General features: G+C 39.1%; 1 protein-coding gene across 1 annotated transcript in view; it reads left to right on the top strand.

Annotated features, from left to right (window-relative positions):
• Nucleotides 1-15,954, top strand: part of cdc14ab (cell division cycle 14Ab) — an 84,874-nt gene that overhangs the window by 18,887 nt on the left and 50,033 nt on the right. The window contains 2 exon segments of the mRNA XM_052012418.1: nucleotides 3,614-3,693; nucleotides 13,764-13,830. Coding sequence (XP_051868378.1) covers nucleotides 3,683-3,693; nucleotides 13,764-13,830 — 78 coding nt within the window. The 5' untranslated portion in view covers nucleotides 3,614-3,682.

The raw sequence follows: 15,954 nt of genomic DNA, 5'->3' as shown, positions 1-15,954 counted from the left end.
GTGGAGAGGATGTTTCTAGTAGTGGGTGATTCTAGTACCAGAGGGCACAGCCTCCGAATAAAAGGATGTCCCTTTAGAACAGAGCTGAGGAGGAATTTCTTTAGCCAGAGGGTGGTGAATCTGTGGAATTCATTGCTATAGACGGCTGTGGAGGCCAAGTCATTGGGTATATTTAAAGCGGAGGTCGATAGGTTCTTTATTAGCAAGAGTGTCAAAGGTTACGGGGAGAAGGCAGGAGAATGGGGTTGAGAGGGAAAAATAAATCAGCCATGATTGAATGCCAGAGCAGACTTGGGGCTGAATGGCCAAATTCTGCTCTTGTATCTTATGAATGTTTTGCTGTGACATATCTTCCCCCAAAATGTTGGTTTAATATAATGTGTGTTAATATGATTTAAAGAGTATATATGGTATATTTTGTATTCAACAATACTTTCCTAAAAAAGTAAAATATTAAGTTTATGTAAATGAAGCACTGTAAACAGTGCATTGTTTGACATGTAACTGAACTGCTGCTACAGATCTTAACAGACTCTGGAGCAAACTTGCATGGTTTATTCAGTGACAGAAAATTGCATCTTCTTTTACTTAATATCAAAAGGATAATGCAGAATTGAGATAGAACTTTCATTCCTTGCCAAAATGTGCTACATTTTTTCCAGCTTGCTATACAAAGTGCAAATTTTCTTCCAAGCATTCTTCTTGTGGTCAGTGTTACAATTGATTCTTGGTTGCTGTGGATTAGTAATCAAAAGCTCCTGTTCCAGTCAGTAATTAGTCCAAGCCAACTTTTTCTTTGCTTTCTTCCATTCTCATGGTACTTTGCTGTTTGTTTCTAACTTTACTTGAAGATGATATTGTTAGAGACTTAGTGATGCTGGGTGTGGCATAATTCCATGCACTTGAACTTGCAACTAGTGCTTGGTAACCTGACATTGTTATGTTACATTGGATATGTTAATGAATGCATAGTTCTGACATTTCATTGGCATGTGGTTTTATCCCCAGCTGAGAATTAACTAATTCATCTTAAGTGTGCTGGTCCTGAATAATATTACACATATATGCACTGTCCATTAGTCTTTTTAAATTGTGCAGTACTTTGTTACGTATCCAGCCTCTCTGTAATGCTTAACACTGTGCCTGTATTGGCAAACATCCATATACTTGTTCAATTTTCCATACTGTATTTTTTTTCTTCTTCCACAATATTTTTGTAATCTGTAATATGTCAATTTCTCACTCCAAATGTATCCCTTTTATCAAGCATACACAGGGTGTCCCTGGATTGCATAAACTGAGAACTGTTCATAAACAATTTCCTTCAAAATCGTAATGTAAAATCTATAGCCTTGACAGCCTTTGGGAACTGATCTTGCAAAGAGTAGACTGGGGAAGGTCATTGTAGGTGGTAGGAGTTGTTACCAGCAAGTGAACTGTGACAAATGTTTGTTTGTATGCAGCATGGGTGGAGTGATGGGGAGCTGATCTACTAATCAGCAAAGGAAAGCTATCAGCAATTTTAAAAAAAGAAAGCGTGGGCTATAAAGAAGCGGCTTGGAATTTGTAACATTTGATCTTATCTGAAGAAGAATTTGGAGAAGACATTTGTCTTTTTCTCTGGGTGATCTTTGCATTCTTTCCTGGTGAAGAGATTTGAGTATTGTACCTGAGAGCAGAGTCTAGGAGAATTTCTGTTTGCATTTGAGTTATAAAGGTAATTCTAGGTGGAAATTTTAGATTGCAATCTATTTCAGATTCATGTCTACTTTCTTCATAGAATTGTTGAAATTTACAGCACAGGATGCCATTTGGCCCATGTCCATTTTAACTGAAAAAGTATTGATTTGGTCAGATACATCCCACAGGCCCATGAAGAGGAGGTTTACGTCTTGCTGCAGTGGGCACTGGCTCTGGGACTCGTGCTCCAGCCTTTTTCTTCTGCCTACTTCTATGCATCTCCTCTACTTCCTCTGTAGCACATCTCCATTCCCCTTTTCCTCTTTTGCCATCTTCCAAAATTTTATACCCTCTGTTTCCTATGGTTTTACAGTCTAGCCCTTCCCGGAAATTTTTATTGAGTGCATTTCTTTCCTCTTTAATTTACTTGTCATGGAGCAAGGGTCCTCCAAAGACAACTGTATGTGCCAAAAACTTGACCTACCTTTTTATATCTTCTTGTTCTTCAGTTTCATTATGTTTGCTGCCTTGCATTGCTCATGTATTGAGGATTCTGCAATGACCATTAATAGTTCTCTAAAAAATCCTTGTGCCTTTTTTTTGTTTCCTCAGGACTCTACCATTTAAGTTCAATGATGTTAGTTGCTTTGATTAAATAGATTTCACATAATTATATGCTAGAATTAACTGGAGAAAGTTGAAGTACGGCTGATGTATTATGACTGCTGAAGTGGTAAGATTCACTGCTGCAGTTGCCAACATTTGGAGAAAGTAATTTGAGTTCATAAACTTGCAGTAATTTCATGTGTAGGGTATAGGAGAGTGGAAATAATTCAAGAACTCCAAAGGCACAAGAATGGTTGACATCAATGAATAGCTATTTGGACTGCTGTTGAAAAGAAGATGTGGAACTCTTGTTCTGAAGGGTATATTTAAAGTCCCAGTGGCTTCAAAAAAAGTTTGTCCTTTGACTAGGTCCTTGTACTTAATATTGACGAGCATGGAATTTGATTGTTGTATCTCTCAAGGTCTGGATGTCAGGAAGCACAGGAAGTTGATTTGGTTAAAATCAACGCTGACCTGTTTTAATTTGGGGGAGTAGGTCTAAATATTCCAGCATATTAAACCTCAATATATCCATTATTACACAATTTGAGTATGAGTTGTAACTGGTACTTCTATGAACTTGTCTGTTACAATTTTTGTATTGTGCTGGCTTTCCTGGGTTGACATGTAAATGTTGGCCCAATGGCATTTCTCTGTTCCATACACCCAGTGTAACTTGGTTGCTGTAGTCTGATTAACAACTGCAAATTTCAATAAGACTTCACATACAGGATAAAGATCTGATTCATTCATATGTTGTACTGTTTCTTCAAGGGTTTATTATTTGTATTCTGATGTCTGTGGTGTGGCGTTATGCAAGTTTCCGTATTTTTTTCATGTATGTTTTCAGGCATGTTTGCAAAGGCTAGTTGGTAATTGTAAATTAGGTTTAAACAAAAAAGCAGTGCTTTTTTTTCAAACAAAAGTGCCAGAAGTGGTCTGCAAATTTTTTGATCGTAATTAATAGGTTGTCACTTGCAGCTGTGCTGAAGTTCCAGTGTTAATTGGCTCTCAGTAAAACCCTCTGAGAGTACATTGGAGGAGCACATTTTGAAACCTACACTTAATAGTACTTGGAAACCAATTGCAAAAGAGGAACAAAATGCTCACAAAACTCCATGAATGAAATAATGTATTGGTAGTAACATACAAGTGTTGTGTCCTAAGGACATAATCTAGATTTTTTTTAGTTTTTGATGTTTTACTATTGGCATCAGACAATTTTTAAATTGGTCAATATCAGCTTGAAACTAGTGAAAACTCTTCAATGGTTGCAAGTCCCAGGTAATAATTGTAAATTATTCTTATTGTGTCTTTCCTCAACAAGGTCATTTACCTTCAAAAAACACCAGAAGAGGCCTACAGATCTCTTGTAGCAGGGAAGAATCCTCCTTATATGCCATTCAGGTATGATTGCCATGTTAGTACCACAAGTAAGTTTTCCTTGATCATCTGTTTTTATGATTACATGTCTTAAAATATTGAAAGTGAAATTTATTTTTCTCCATCCCCAAGACCATTTAATGTCTGTGCCTGAAACGGAAGGCAGACTACTTCTACAGCATTTTTTCATATGGTTTAAAGCATGAGAATGGTTCAGTTGTGTTTCTTGTCCCCTGCACTCTTTCAAATATCTTTTTCCCCCAACACAGCTCAGATTAGGAATTGAAACAGTAAGTGCCATGGACTAATCATAAATTGCTGTCATATGCTTTGTTCTGCACCTTCTGATCCTGGGGTTTGAACTTTGGGGACTAAATTATTTTTGTAAAAATTGTATACAAGTGGAGCCTTCCAGATTATCAGTGTTTTGGGCTAAATTAAAAGGTAATAAAGTATTAGCTACTGAAGTTCTGTTTGTCATTATGTTGATATTAACTTAAGATATGTTTAGAGTGGCTAGGAGGAAATAGATGTTGATATGTCCTTTTGCATTTTGTAACAAATGGAGCATGGCCATGTGATTTTTCAAGACATTCATGTTTAAAATGAGTAATCATTTGAAGTTGTCAGTTTTGGTGTCTTAAGTACTCATTTATTTTGTACAGAAGTATATTGTGCTTGCTCATTTGCTCAACCAGGTCACCATCCCAGCACTATCTGCTGTTACCACTTTTAGACTGACTTTGTTATAGGGCATTTTTTTGTAATTTGGTCAGTTAAGTGTTAAATTAATGTATATAGAGAAAAGAGTTAACAAAGTTTGTGTTGGTCTTGTAGAAAGTGAGTCTGAGGAATTAATAATGGAAAGTGAGGAGATGGCAACTGGAATGGAATAGCCATTCATTATAAAGGATACAAGAGATATCCCAGAAATGGTAATAAATAAGGGAGGGGAGAAATTTGGGGAAAATGAAAATGACCAGGGCAGTGGTACTGAGCAAACTGTTGAAGCTGCAAGCTAATGTCCTGATTGATGTCATTGCAGGGTCTTGGAAAGTTGGGCTAGTGAGATTTGTGCTTAGTTTGTTTTTTCCAAAATTCCCTCATTCATTTTGCATGACATGGCGGGCCGAAGGGCCTGTTCATGTGCTGTGTGGCTCCCTAACCCTATAAAAAGGGAAGTGGACAAAGCATAAACTGCAGGCCATCTTAATGTTTTCCTAGTGCTAGGTGTTAGTAGCTATTATGAAAGATGTAGCAAGACACTTGGAAAAATTCAAGATAGTTACATAAACTCACATGGTTTTGTGAAAGGGAAATCATGTTTAACCAATTTATTGGACTTCTTTTGAAGTAACATGTGATGTGGATAAAAGGAAGCTGATGGGTGTACTATGGGCGGCACTATTACAGCGCCAGCGATCGGGTTTTGATTCCCGTTGCTGTCTGTAAGGAGTTTGTACGTTCTCCTGTGTCTGTGTGGGTTTCCTCCGGGTGCTCTGGTTTCCTCCCACATTGCAAAGACGTACGGGTAGGTTAATTTGGGTTTAAAATGGGCGGTGCGGACTTGTTGGGCCGGAAGGGCCTGTTACCATGCTGTAAATAAAATTTAAATTAAAAAAAATATACTGAAATTTCCAAGAAGTGTTTGATAAGGTGTCACATCGAGGGTTACTGCAGAAAGTAAAAGCTTGTGCTGTGAGTGGTAACATATTGGCATGGGTAGAAGACTGGCTGGCTAACGGGGGCGGGGGGGACAAAAAGCAGGTATAAATGGGTCTTTTTCAGGTTGGCAAGATGTAAAGAGTGATTTCCAGAGGGGAGAAATGCTGTGGTCTCAACATCCTACAATTTGTATGAATGATTTGGATGAAGGTATGATTACTAAATTTGCTCTTGGAATAAAAATAAAATGGATAAGAAAGTAAGTTGTGAAGGAGACAAAGGCTACAAAGGGATACAGATAGGTTAATTGAGTGGACAAAAAATGAACAAATGGAGTATAATGTGGGGAAAATGAAATTGTCCTTGACAGGAAAATGAAGCACAATCGTAGAGTTCTGAGATGCTGAGGGATCTGGGTGTCCTAATGCATGATTTGTAAAAAGCTAGTATGAAGGTACTAAAAGTGATCAGGAAATCAACAATGTTATTTTTTGCAGGGGGAATTGAATACAAAAGTATGCTGCAATCATACGGGGTATTTAGTGACACCACATCTGAAGTACTATGTGTTGATTTTTAACATGCTTCCTTGAATAATCTGCTGGAAACAGATCAGTGAAGGTTTACAAGACTGATGCATGGAATGAGAGGCTTGCCTTGTATCTGCTGAAGTGAAACATACGAGATCTTGTGGGGTCTTGATGTGGTGGATGTGAGAAGGATATTCCCTCTTGTGAGAGAATTTGGAATCGGGGATTGCGGTGAGATTACTTGTGACAAGAAATTTTGTCCCTGCTCAGAGTTTTATGAATCATTGGAACTCTTCCTCAGACTTTGAAGATTTTTAAGGCAGGGTTAGGTATAGATTCTTGAAAAGCAAGGATTGAAAGATTGCTGGGGCAGATGGGAATGTGGAGTTGAAGTTCCAAAAAAGATCAGCTGTAATCTTGAATAGCAGGCAGCCAAGGAGCAGAGGGACATACTCCTGTTTATAATTTGTATGTGTACATAGGCACTGAATGAAAATGACATTATCTAAATGGTTAGCAAGATTCGTATTGATCTGGACAAGGGTTAACATGTAGGATTAAAACCAAAAGCTGAATGTCTGCATGAGCTACTAAACTTAGTGTCTATTTTTCACTTTTTTGTTGGGTAACCTACATGCGTATTTTGATTTTATGGTTAGTCACAATGATTATATATTTTAATTTGCTTAGGCTTTTGTGATATAAGCCTGAGGCGATGGCGCTTACCACAGATCTTGTCAAGTCAAACTGGATAGATCATATAACGGACAAATTACATTTGCACAAATTTGCCTGTTGGAATGTTGGGGATCTGTATTGATTTCTTTAATTGGATGGCTGCATTTGATATAGCTGTTGGTTCTGTCATTTCAAATGTGCCTTAATTTCCATGTAAACTAATAATAGTCTGAATCAGAAACAAACTTTTTTCATTATGTAGTTTCCTTTCATAATGTAGAAATGAGGATGGTTCACTTGGTTCCTTCTCCTCCAACCAATGGTGTGGTTTTTGGTTTTCTTTATGCTTTTTCCTGAGGAATGCCAAAGAATGATTTTAAATTGTATCATTATCTACTGAATATAAGAAAACTTGGAAGTAAAGCTGTTGAGGCGGTTGTTGCTACACTTGGGGAGAATGTATGTTGAAGTGGTTGGAAAAGATATTTATTATTTTTTTTCTTTGCTTGAGGCACTCCCTCGTGCTAAAAAATCATTATCTTAAATACTTAACCAACTTAAGTAATTGGATTTTTATTACTTACCTTGCTCCCGGGAGTCGACATCTGCTATGTCACTTGAATGGGGACTGGCGTGCTTGTGCAAGGTTTAACCCAGCAAAGGCTAGAGCAGATTTTTCAGCTTGTATAATGTCAAATTTGTGGAAGTTTGTGCTTCCTTGTTATACTCCATGAGGAGCACAGGTGATGGAGTAAATGATGCCACTGCTGATTTAGACTAGCGCCAGCACTAGAAACTGGGATTTCTGCAAGGTTATTTTGGTGTTCTGCCATTAGATCTGGTGTGCAGGTAGAAATTCTGTCCCCATCATGTACTTCTGTTGCGCAGATTTAGTTTACTGTTTTGTAAGGGTTAAGCACGTAAAAAGACTGTAACAAGTACTTAGTTGCTCAATAGTTGTTAAAAGTGTAATGTCAATCCAGTTCTTTATCTTTTGTGCTTGAGAAGAACTTTTATTTTGGAGCAACCAGTCACAAATAATGTGGAAATGGTCTGCTCAGTTTGCTACAACAAAGTTGACTTGTGAACAATAAAAAGTTAAGTCTTTTATCCTGGAGACACAAGAGACTGCAGATGCTGGAATCTGGAGCAACACACAAAGCACTGGAGGAACTCCGCATCTATGGAGAGAAATGGACAGTTGACATTTCGGATCGTGACCCTTCATCTGGACTGAAAGAGAGAGGAGCTTGGCCGGTATATAAAGGGGGAAAAAAAGTAGAAGGAAGGGGCAGAGCAAGAGCTGGCAGTTGATGGGTGGATCCAGGTGAAGGGGGAGATGGGCAGATGGGGGGGGGGGGGGAGAAAGAGTGGGAATCATGTCAGAAGCTGGGAAGTAGTAGGTGAAGTGACAAAGGGCTGAAGATAGAATCTGATAAGAGAGGAAAATGGAGCATGGAATAAAGGGAGGGAGGTGGGGAGGGGAACCAGAAGGAGGAGTGTGTGGGTGATGGGTAGATGGAGAGACTGCCTCACCTGGAAGAGCTGTTTAGTGCCCTGGATGGTGGTGAGGGAGAAAGCGTAAGGGCAGGTGTTACAGCTTTTGTGGTTACAGGGGAGAGTGCCTGGGGAGGGAGGGGTATGGGTGGGGAGGGATGAATGGACAAGGGAGTCGTGGAGAGAGTGATCCCTGCGGAAAGTGGGTAGGGGAAGATGTGGCTGCAGTGGGATCCAGTTGTAGATGGTGGAAGTTGCAAAGAATGATATGTTGGATGCGTAAGCTGATGTGGTGGTAGGTGAGGACCAGGGGAATTCTAGTCCTTTTCTGCCTGGGGGTGGGGGGTGGAAATGGGGTGAGGGCAGATGCAGGAAATGGAGGAAATACGGGTGATGGCTCCATCAATAGCAAAGGGGGGTGGGGGGATATACCCCATCCTTTTTTGAAAAAGGAGGACTTTTACTTTGTCTTTCACCCTAAAAAGTCTTTTACCCTGGATCATGGCTGTCTGCTTGTGATGGTGAATTCTGCATGGCGCATCATCAGCATGCGCTAAAGATCACGTGATGGGTCTTTGTATGGACTGATAACAGTACCTAGATGCACAATGAGGTTTAAAAGATTACACTATGTTGTTTCCATCTCACCTAAATATTTTCTTGTGTAGCTCAAGCATTTTCCTGAGTATTACCTATCAGATCTGTTAGGTGAATGGCTCGGTGAGGACAACAAAAATTTATTTGAAGGTGTTCTGAAATTTCAGTCAGCAAGTGAATTTGCTGAATAAAAATCATCTGCTATATTTGCTCCTCGTCTTTACAAATAGCCTATTGTTCTCAAATGGTAATGTCCTTATTTCTTAGACTATGGTGCTCCCTACTGTACAATGTCACACATGACTGCATTTTCCGGTGATTGCTGAGATCACTGCATGGCACAGATATCAATAGGAATGGAAAAACTAATTACCCACCAATACCTTGTATTTGGAAATGATGCATTATAAAGGCAGACTCAGACTGGTGAGGGAAAAATAAAGCTTCATAAAATTTTACCAGATAGAAGAAAATAAGTTTTGACAGGGGAGTGGGTAAACGAAATATGTGTGTGAGCTGAGGTTAAGGCCTGCTGTCTTTCATCAAATGAGCCAAAAATTGCCAGCGCCACCTGGATCGCTAGTTGTGGAGGCTGTCCGCCTACAAAAAGATCAAGAGATTCAGCTCTTTGGAACTATAGTGAAGGACTAGTTTAGGGTGGGGTGGGGAAGGAAATCAAAGCTGGTAGTTGGGGCTTGCCTTCCCACCATCTGAGATAGAAAGCTATTAATGGCTAACAGCTACAGAAAGTGCTGTTTGGCAGGTATGGTGATATGGCCGATTATTCTGGTCTGTTAGCCAGACCTGGTGGCAGATTTGTTTTTCCTGTCATGTAATGAGAATATTTTGAAAATTTCAACACTTTTTTTATAATAGATTTTATTTTGGAATTCCAGGTTTTTTAATGCATGGACTAAGTTTACCTTGAATAAAGAATTTCCCCAGTGGCAATTTTTGGTTGGCTGTGTGATTATTACAGAACTAGATATTGATTGGGAAATGTAGTTTTTGACCATTCTCAGATAAATACTGAGACTGAGAATATCCAGTGTTATGAATTTCTAGCAAATGACAATTCTTACTGATATTTGGGAATAAAGAAAGGTCATTTGTAATTGTGTAGTAATTGGTCATGTTCTCTGAACATCTTGAAGCAATTTACAGTCAAATACAAAATATGGATCCAAGCTAACTTTGCCCTTTGGTACCACAGAACATAGAATGTAGAACAGTAGCACAGGAACACTTACTTTGGCCCATGATGTCTGCACTAACTGTGATGTAAATTTTAAATCAATCCTATCTGTCTGTACATGGTTCCTATCATCCATTGTCTGCCTGCCTAAGTGCCTCTTAAACATTACTATCATATCTGCTTCCACCACCTCCACTGGCAGTGTGTTCCAGGCAACTCTGTTATACACTTGCAAAGCTCCTTTCAACTTAAATCTATGCCCTCTAGTATTTGACATTTCCACCCTGGGTAAAAGATTCTGACTTTACCCTATCCATGCCTCTCATAATTTTATATACCTCTTATCAGGTCGCTCCTCAGCCTCTAATGCTCCAGAGAAAACAATACAGGTTTCTCCAACCTCTCCTTGTAGTTAATACTCTAATCGAGGCAGCATCCTGGCAAACGTCTTTTGCAAAACCTTTCATATCCTTTCTGTAACCAGCTATCAGCAGGCCTGAGACTTCCACACATTTGCTGAAAGGCTGATGGCAAGCTGGAAATGAGATGAAAATCCATCTGTTCTGCTAATGGGTTCTCCACAATGTTTATTGGTGGAGCAGTGATATGCTGCAGTGAGCATCTGGCTCCTCAGCTATATGCAAGGGAAATCTGACTTTCAAATAGCAGTATACTAACCATTAGGTGAAAGGGAGGTTCTTGTGTTATTTTAATGTGTTTAATTATTTGTTTGCAATTTAATGTCATTTTAATTAAAAACTGTTCATAAGACTTTGTCAGTCAGTGGTTTGTTGAAAGTTGTCGGGCTGTTTTATGATGGGTGGGAATGGGTGATTGCTTCAGAATATGTTGCCTGGAAAAATAATGTGCTGCTTGAAGATCACACGGCTTTGCAGAACATGTCTCTGAATCTGGAAAATGTAAGGCTGGGTGGGTGGATACTTTGGGAAGTGAGGACAAATCCCACTGCCTGGATCTGAACTGTAGATATTTACATATAAATAAATTGAATCAATATGAAACTGTCCCAAGCAGGTAATTGATTACTCCTGTGAATTCCATGATACGCTTAATGTTTGCATCTGATTTGCACTAGCCCCAACTGTGTAGTTATGGTACACTTGCTACTATTTGAAGTGTAAACTACATTTTAATTAAGTTTCTCATAAGGATTTTACATATGCTTAGTTTTTTTTGTTATTTTGTGATCTAAAGCAAGATGTGCAAGCCTTCCTTTAGGTAGATTGCAGCCAGTGTTTGCAAAGTATTCTCCAAAATAAATCTTGTGTTCTTGCACAAATGTTCGGACAATATTTTCAGTAGTATGTTTCAGTTGTACTTGAAATTGACAAGATTTTGCAGGAATGGAACACCCATATCTTAATGTTACACTACATCAAAATCCTCAGTGCACAAACTGTTTTAGAAAATAAAGTGAATAGTGCGAGGAAGCTTGGCAACCGCAAGGTTATGACTAGATGCACAGCTGTTGCTATACGTCTTTGGGTGTCCTGTTCATGTGATTTGACACTTTGTGCAAAATTTTCCATATATGTTACTGTACTTGTTGCTAGGTAATTCAAGTTGCCCTCTTAATAGTAATATCTTTAGTCAGACAAGGAAGTGATTTAAATCATTAAATGATCTGGGCATGTTGCAGCTTGTCAATTCTATGCAGCTTGTCAATTCTATGCAGCTTGTCATATAAAAGTCATTTAAGGCTCTGGATGCCAAAGGAGTTTCTGGTGTTCTATGTTCCACAGATGTCTGGCAGAAGAAGGGTAGGCCATTTGGAACTGAAATAAAGTAAAACTTCTTGACTGAGAGGGTGATTAATCCTTGGAATTTTCTCCACCATATGGTTGAGGGTTTGATCATTCAAAACTGAGAGCAACAGACTTGTATATATTAAGGAATTAATGAATCTCGTGGAGGGCAGGAGGTCGGGCCAATGCTTGCTGGAGTTTAGAAGAATGAAGGGTAATCTCAGGATACTGGGAATCACCCTTTCAGGGCAGAGATGAAGAGCAGATTCTTCTCTCAGCAGGTCTGAATTTGTGGAGTTCTCTATGCTAACGATTGGAGTCGTTAAGTGTACTCAAGGCTGACATAGATATTTTATACTACAGATGCATCTAGGGTTTTGGGGATCAGGCAGGAGAGTGGAGCTGTGACCAAAGTCAAATTAGCTGTAATATTGAAGGGTAGAATAGGCTTAAAGGACCTACTCCATTTGTGATCACAGAATGGTTCAGGCATGAAGGGATGTCTGTTGAGTCTGTATTGGCTCTTTGTAAAAGCAATCCAGCTTGTTCAACTCCACTGCTCTCTCCCCATAGTCCTGCAAACTCTTTCCTTTCAGGTACTATCCATTTTTTTTAATGCTGCAATTGAATACATCTCTATTACTACCCTGGCAATGCATTCCACATTCTATCCACTCTTGCATTTTTTTTTCCCTCCAGAAAAATAAATTCCTCATGGCACTTGTTTCATCATCTGGTTCTCAGACTATTTTTCTATAGCATTATAATCTGAATTTGGTTTTTTCACTCCATTTCCTAGACCCTACATAATGACTTTACAAACTATTCCACAGTAGGGTTTTGGTATCATTGTTGTATTTAAGCAAGACATGTTAAATTGCAATCTTGTATCATATTTTGAAAATATTCTGTGTAGTTATTGTTGGCATGAAAAATTGGTGTTTAGAGTAGGTTTCTTGCTTTGTTGGTCTGTAGTCATTGGTCTTAGGGAAGTTAGTGTAGTCAACAGTGTTCTAATTTCAGTGCATTGGGATCTTTGGTGAGAAGTAGGATTGTTGGTACTTTTTGCTTTGATCCCTGAATGCCCTTGTATTCAAAATGATGTGTGCACATTGCCACTATTTTGGCACTCAACATTCCAGCCAGTACCTCCTCTCAACTCTGACTCGATACTCATTCAACCCCAGAAAGAACCCCACATCAGTGCTAGTTAAACTTGCAGATAGGTTGTGGGTTTTTTTTTTCTGGCTATTGCTGCAATTCTCAAGTGCTTAGGGTTTTCCAGAGTTTGAGACGCAAAAGATTGGTGGTCTGTTTTTAAAGTTCGACATCTGTCGGAGAAGACTATTGCCCTAATTTTATTTGGATATGCCCCATAATGGAGAACTTTTTAACTGCTTCCCTATCCCAATCATTCTCCACTCTTAATTGTAATAAAAGATTAATTTTTAGGACTATATCCTCTTGGTGCTCCCTTTACTGGCTGGTGGATGGTGCTCATGTCTTTCTCCTGCCGTCCCAGTTTGATATCATAGTTATTAGAAATTTCCAATTCTTTTCCTTTCTTTCTTAAAAAAAAGCTTTTTGTTCATAAGGGTGAATAGGCAACATAAAAACGGGAAATTCTTCAGATGAAACTAGACAGGGACAGTGGCATTTACAGGGTCATTCCTTCCTGCTGTTATCAAGCATAGGCCTCTGGAATTTGCTCAGGGAATCCTGACTTGCTATTACAACCAGACCATTTCGTTTGAGATCAGTTAACTGAATTGTTTTGAAGCACAGCTGCTTGTGGTCTCTCTAGATTCCACGAGTATAGGGAGAGCAGAAAAGTGCTTTTGAGGCAAAGATTGGATCTTTCATCTTATTAAATGACTTAGCAAACCTGAATAGCTCTTTGGCCAAATTATGATTTTTGTGTTTTTATCAGTAGCAAATCACTTTTGGCATTAATTTGTACATTCTTCAGGGGAGACTATTGAATGGAACAAATTGTAAAATGGATTTATTTAAATTTTTTACAGTTTTGTTAACTGATGTATATGGTCTAATAAAACCCTACATTCATGTGCATCCTTTGAGTATATTTTTGTCAGTTACTTGACCAATGGCTAATCAGTAAATTGACATATTTCTAAAAGGTTTTACTTGTTTTTTAATTTGTAGAGATGCCTCCTTTGGAAATTCCACCTACCACCTAACTATTCTAGATTGTTTACATGCAATCAATCAGGTAAGTGACCCATTTTTTTAAGTACGAATGGCTTTTATTTACAGTTGGTTTAGTTTTTAATGTCTTTGTGGTGGGATTGACAAGTACTTAAAAATGGTAAGCATTTTGTAAGCAAATGGACTTCCTAATAAAGACCATGAAACTACTGGATTGTCATAAAGTCCTATTGGTTCACTGATTTTCTTTAGAGATGATAATGTGCTATCCTTGCTGGTGTGGCCTATGTGTTTCTAGAGATCTTGTGGTTGAAATGTCCTAGCAGGCCACTCTGTTCAGGGGCAATGAGTGACGAGAAATGTATGCTGACCTCAACAGCAATGTCCACATCCTGAAACTGTGGTGGGAGCAAAGCTAAAATGGGGTCTGAGTAACCTTTTTTTCCTGAGCAATATTTTGACTTCCAAGGTACAAATCTTGTTCCCATACCTGGCAAATACTTCTATTGTTGCCTGGGCAATTGGTATGATTTTTGTCCTCCTTCATGCATGTCATGAACAGGTTAAGATGTAACAGGCCATCATTACCCTTTTAAATGTGCTGAAATATTCTTTTCACTCTAAGGTGGTGATGATCACTATCAGTTTTGTGATCCTAAAGTTGCCAGTTTGACTGTCTATTGCAGAGGTTGATTAAATAAGAATCAGAAATATTTTCTAGTGTTTACCTGTTTTAAAAAAAAACTTTTTTTGTTTATTCACTCTCTGGGATCTGGGTGTTACAGTCAAGGCTGCTATTTGTTGCGCATCCCTAACTGCCCTTGAGATAATGGTAGTGAAGCACTTCACTAATAGAATTTCACAAGATGGACGTGAGGCACTCCAGTTTACCCTGCCTCTGACCTGCTGTTGTAGCTACAGTATTCATATGGTTGGCCCACTTAAGTTTCTGGTCAAAGGTGTCCCCACCCCTACCCTCCACGATGTTGATACTGGGTTCTTGGTGATTTGTAACATAATTGAATGTCACGAGTCATCTTTGTACATCTTAGGCAATCCTTGGAGATTGAGGTTGACTTGCTTCCACTCTGGTTTTGTGGGTTCTGGTGTGTCTAAAGGCCAGCATTGTGACCTCTGACTCTTCCGGTAGTTGAGACAACAAGTATCAGAGGGAGTGGGTGGGTAGTTGGTGAGGTGGCATGTTCCTTTTGCCACGTCTATTGCATATAGAGTCAACATTCATATGATCCTGAATGCTGCTTTGCCACTTTGAGCAGTTGTAGGCCAAAGATTCCCAAAAGTCAGTGGGGATTATTGCATTTCTTGAAGGCAACTTTGAATACTTCCTTGAACTTTTTTTTACCTTTGCCTGCCTGGTAATCCCTTCCCATGATAAGGCTTGGAATACTCTGTTTTGGGAGTCTGGCATTGTGCATATGAGTGATGTGGCCTGCCCAGCATAGCCAGTTGCAAGCCTTGATCCTGGAAATGTTGGCCTGGGAGAGAACATCGAATATGGAGGATTTGGCAAAGACAATGTTAGTGCTATCTTGCCAGTGTCTTAAGATGCCTGTTATAAGTCCTGTACCAAGAAGCATACAGGTGGGCAGCGATTACTGCTGTCCAGTAGACCATGCAATGCCAAGCATTGGTCTTAATCTCCAGAAACCATTTTCCTCAGTCAACCAAAGGCTGTGCTAATGCATTGAAGGAAATGATCAATCTCATCATTGCTGTCTGCCTTTATCAAGATACGAGTCCTTAAATATGGGAAGTGGTTCACATTTTGTCAGGGCAGTGTGCTGCCTTGGGGGCAGGCTGGTTTGTCTTGTAGGCGTTGAGTATAGGCTTTTCATCTTGTATACTTTAATGAATGAGTCGACAATGGCTTGAAGCTCAGCCTCTGAATATGCACGATAGACATTGTTTACACATTGCAGCTTGGCCACTGAGGCATTGGATCGGGAGTATAGATTCTAGTTAAAGTTTCCCATTTTGTTCTTAAAAATTAGATCCACTCTCACAGGAAATTAGTAGGAGGTGAGGCACAAAATTTTGGAAAGAAAGAAAGCATTGAAGCAAGATGCAACCTTGTTCAACACCAATTTTCACTGATTGATTCTGTCAAACCCATTGGTCAGTATCCTCACTTGCTTGTGGTCAAGTAGCAAATGTAAAATTGAGGCAA

The sequence above is a fragment of the Pristis pectinata genome, chromosome 3 (genome assembly GCF_009764475.1).
Source record: "Pristis pectinata isolate sPriPec2 chromosome 3, sPriPec2.1.pri, whole genome shotgun sequence".
In the NCBI taxonomy this organism is placed as follows: Eukaryota; Metazoa; Chordata; class Chondrichthyes; order Rhinopristiformes; family Pristidae; genus Pristis; species Pristis pectinata.
Note: the sequence above shows the minus strand (reverse complement) of the source record. Positions and strands in the feature narration are given on the sequence as shown.